Consider the following 4143-nt stretch of genomic DNA (forward strand, 5'->3'; position numbering starts at 1 on the left):
GGGGGGAGGTTCTTGTCGAGGAATGAGTGCATTCTGTGATAGGTTGGCGGGGAGCGCTGTGGTGGGGTTTGCTCCTTCTTTCCTGTCAAATATCTTGTCATCCTTCGAGAAGGCTCAGATAATTCTATGGCTCAATCTAATTTATCAACTTCTGCCGGGATATTTGTCTGTAGTGTTCGGTAAAAGGACTAACCAAATTTACATCTTTTGTGTTGTAAATAGTGGATTTCTGTGTCTATATATTTTCCCTTTATCGTTGTTTCAGTCTGGGCCTGGCGTACGCAGGATCAAACCGTGAGGATGTTCTGAGTCTGATTTTGCCTGTGCTGGGAGACTCAAAGGCCAATATGGAGGTAAGCCGTGGCAGTAGGAGAGTAGGAGTTTGGTAAAATAATGGCTTTTATCGAGAAAAAAATTCTTGTATTCAAGTTGATTTCTAACTTTTGAAACTAGAGTTGTTTTGATAGATTTGTAGAAAACATCAAGAGTTTATGTTCATTTTCTTGTTCTTGGTGAATCCTGGGGGGGGGTTTGTTTGTTTGTCTATTTTTTTGTGGTTGTTTTTTATTGAGATCAGTCCAAACCTTTGGATCATTGTGTAGCCTGTTGCCAGTATGTTTGGTCTTCTCGGTTAAAGACGATATTGTGGAACAACAGTATGGCACTGTGGTGGTAGGACATGAGAGTATTGCCGTTTGTCCGTGTCTCCTTGAAGTCTTGCTAAAGGCATCATCATTGTAAATGGTGTGGTGGGTTTTGCTCTTAGGTGAGAATGGGTGGTTGGTGGGTGCTCTGGTTAGGTTTGCTCCTTCCTTGCTATCAAACATCTATGTGAGTGGTTGGCAGGTGCTCTGGTGTGGTTTGCTTCTTCTTTCCTGTGAAACATCTATCGTCCTTATCTCCCCTTCTTCTTTTTTATGTTTGTTACTCTCTTGTAACACCTCTAATCTTCTGGCGCTCATATGACCTTGGGCAGATGCGAGCACCGAAAAACCTCTACTAAAACTCTTTTTTAAAATCTTACTAAAACAAAAACATCTGTTGTCCTTATTTTTCCTTCTTTTCCTCTCTAATCTCCGGCACGTATATACGACCTATTTGTGTTGCTGCAAGTGTCATATAACTCGTAACTAGCGCGAAACAAAAGCAAAAAACCTTCTTCAGGTGGATTTTAAAACAAAACAAAACCAAACCATTTCCTCAGGTGATACTAAAACAAACCAAACCATTTCCTCAGGTGATACTAAAACAAACCAAACCATTTCCTCAGGTGATAACAAAACAAACCAAACCATTTCCTCAGGTGATACTAAAACAAACCAAACCATTTCCTCAGGTGATAACAAAACAAACCAAACCATTTCCTCAGGTGATACTAAAACAAACCAAACCATTTCCTCAGGTGATAACAAAACAAACCAAACCATTTCCTCAGGTGATACTAAAACAAACCAAACCATTTCCTCAGGTGATAACAAAACAAACCAAACCATTTCCTCAGGTGATACTAAAACAAACCAAACCATTTCCTCAGGTGATAACAAAACAAACCAAACCATTTCCTCAGGTGATAACAAAACAAAACAAACCATTTCCTCAGGTGATAACAAAACAAAACCACCATTTCCTCAGGTGATCGGCAATGCTGCGCTGGCGTGCGGTCTGATCGCCGTGGGCACGTGTAACGGCGAGGTCACCTCCACCATTCTGCAGACCATGATGGAGAGGTCGGAGAGCGACCTCAAGGAGACGTTTTCCCGCTATCTGGCGCTCGGACTGGCGCTGGCTTTCCTGGGTGAGATGCCGCGAAATCCTCTCTCTTTCTTTTTTTTTGAAATTCTCTCTTTTTTGGGGGGCTAAAGTCCTCTCTTTTTTAAAGTGAAATCCTCTTTTTTTTTCTTTTTTTCTTTCTTTTTTATAAAAAAATTAATTCTTCTTCAGGTTTTTAGATTGTGGTCCGTTTTGTCTGTTTGTTTTGGTTTTGGTTGTTTGTTTTTTTCTTTTGAGTGGGGGAGTTACTTACTTGTGATACAATGCAGCCTCTCTATAATGATATCATAGGGACCAGAGAAAAATGTCATAGAGAGGGGACCAGAAATATTACTAATGATATATAAGGGAAAAATTGGGACCCGTACAGCGACGAAAATGAAACAGTGTTTTCCCCTCAACCCCGCGGGTCTCTCAGGCACCTATATGACCTGACCAATTCGTGTTGCAAATGCCATAAAACTTTGACTCAAAATAATTCAAATTATAAATTAAAGCGAGTTTTTTTTCCCCTTCGTCTGGTCTCTCAGGCAAGCAGGATGCGGCTGACGCTACCTTGATGGCCCTGGAGGTCGTGGCGGAGCCCCTCAAGTCGATGGCCAGTATGCTCGTGGACGTGGCAGCATACGCCGGTACAGGAAACGTGCTCAAGATCCAGAAGCTGCTGCACGTCTGCTCGGAGCACGACGAGGCCAAGGACGCGGACAACAACGAGAAGAAGGAGGACAAGAACAAGAAGAAGGAGAAGGAGGAGAAGAAGAAGGAGGATGAGAAGCCCGCGGGGCCCGATCTGTCTGTCCAGCAAGGTGAGGACTTGGTCGGGCTGGAGAGTTTGGTTTTTTAAATTTAAAAACACAAACATCTAGGGACAAAAAATAAAATTGGTTAAAGATTTTCCCGAGGTATCAAAATCCTCCAGTGTGATTGTAGGTACGCTGCACCCCATCACACATATATATGGTCACTTTTAAGCACAAGGGGTAAAGTTTTTGCCCCTTGTTCGGGTTTCTTTTAGAGACAAGTAGAGTTTTCTCTATAACCAAATAAATATACACACCAATGAAACCAAACTTCTCCTACAGGTAGGGCAATGCCCACTTTTGGTGTTGGTCAAGATTTCTAGAAACCCCCGAAATCTGGGTTAGCCTGCTTGTCCTTAAAGGGGACCATATATATCTCTGTCACGACGTGGTGGAATCAAGCTCTCGTCAATTTTTGGGCCATGGGGACTTGTTGGTGTCATCTGAAAGTTTATTCATTTGTCTATCTTTTGATAGAAGTAAAAAGTACCCATCTATCTTGAATAGAAGTCAAGATATTTTGTGATTGAAGAAGGTGGGGGTAGCGTGGTTTCAGATGATGTAAAATTAGCGACAAAAAGGCCACTAGAGTTTGGTAACTCGTATAGTTTGAGATTCTCTGGAAACTGGGTGGCACTTTGTTGTTTAGAGAAGAAATTCTCTCTTTCTGTCTGGCTGCTGGTATGTATACTGCTCAGTGTTTTGCTGTTATTATTATTATTATTATTATTATTATCATCATCATCATTGTTATTATCGTCATTGTTATTTTTATCATCATCGTCATTATTATTATTATCATCAACATCATTATTATTGCTATTATTATTTTTATCATCATCATTTGCTATGGTTACTTTTATCATCATCATCATCATTATTATTTTTATCATCATCATTTGCTATGGTTACTTTTATCATCATTATCATTATTATTATTTTTATCATCGTTATTATTGCTATTATTATTTTTATCATCATCATCATCGTTATTATCAATGTTCTTATTGTGATTGTACGTTTGACGTGTCCCCCCAGGCGTGGCTGTGCTGGGCATCGGTCTGATCGCCATGGGGGAGGAGGTCGGCTGCGAGATGTCGTTCCGCGCCTTCGGACACCTGCTTCGGTACGGGGAGCTGCCGATCCGCCGCGCCGTGCCGCTGGCCTTGGCCCTCATCTCCGTGTCTAACCCCAAGCTCAACATCCTGGACACGCTCAGCAAGTTCTCGCACGACAGCGACCCTGAGGTGGCTCACAACGCCATCTTGGCTATGGGCATTGTGGGGGCAGGTGGGTGCTTGTTCTTTGTTGTTGTGGTTGTTGTAGTGGTGGTGGTGGTGGTGGTTGTTGTGGTGGTGGTGGTTGTTGTTGTGGTGGTTCTGGTGGTAGTGGTGGATGTTGTAGTGGTGGTGGTTGTTGTTGTGGTGGTGGTTCTGGTGGTAGTGGTGGTTGTTGTAGTGGTGGTGGTTTTGGTTGTTGTGGTGGTTGTTGTGGTTCTGGTGGTTTTGGTTGTTGTGGTGGTGGTGGTTGTTGTGGTTGTGGTGGTTTTGGTTGTGGTTGTGGTGGTGGTGGT

General features: G+C 42.5%; 1 protein-coding gene across 1 annotated transcript in view; it reads left to right on the forward strand.

The window, feature by feature from the left end:
- LOC101850244 (26S proteasome non-ATPase regulatory subunit 2) overlaps nucleotides 1-4143 on the forward strand; it is a gene marked incomplete in the record, with an annotated part of 19193 nt that overhangs the window by 9646 nt on the left and 5404 nt on the right. The window contains 4 exon segments of the mRNA XM_013081748.2: nucleotides 266-353; nucleotides 1633-1795; nucleotides 2301-2576; nucleotides 3609-3860. Of these exon segments, the coding sequence (XP_012937202.1) occupies nucleotides 266-353; nucleotides 1633-1795; nucleotides 2301-2576; nucleotides 3609-3860 (779 nt within the window).

The sequence above is a fragment of the Aplysia californica genome, unplaced genomic scaffold (assembly GCF_000002075.1).
Source record: "Aplysia californica isolate F4 #8 unplaced genomic scaffold, AplCal3.0 scaffold00144, whole genome shotgun sequence".
Classification (NCBI taxonomy): Eukaryota; Metazoa; Mollusca; class Gastropoda; order Aplysiida; family Aplysiidae; genus Aplysia; species Aplysia californica.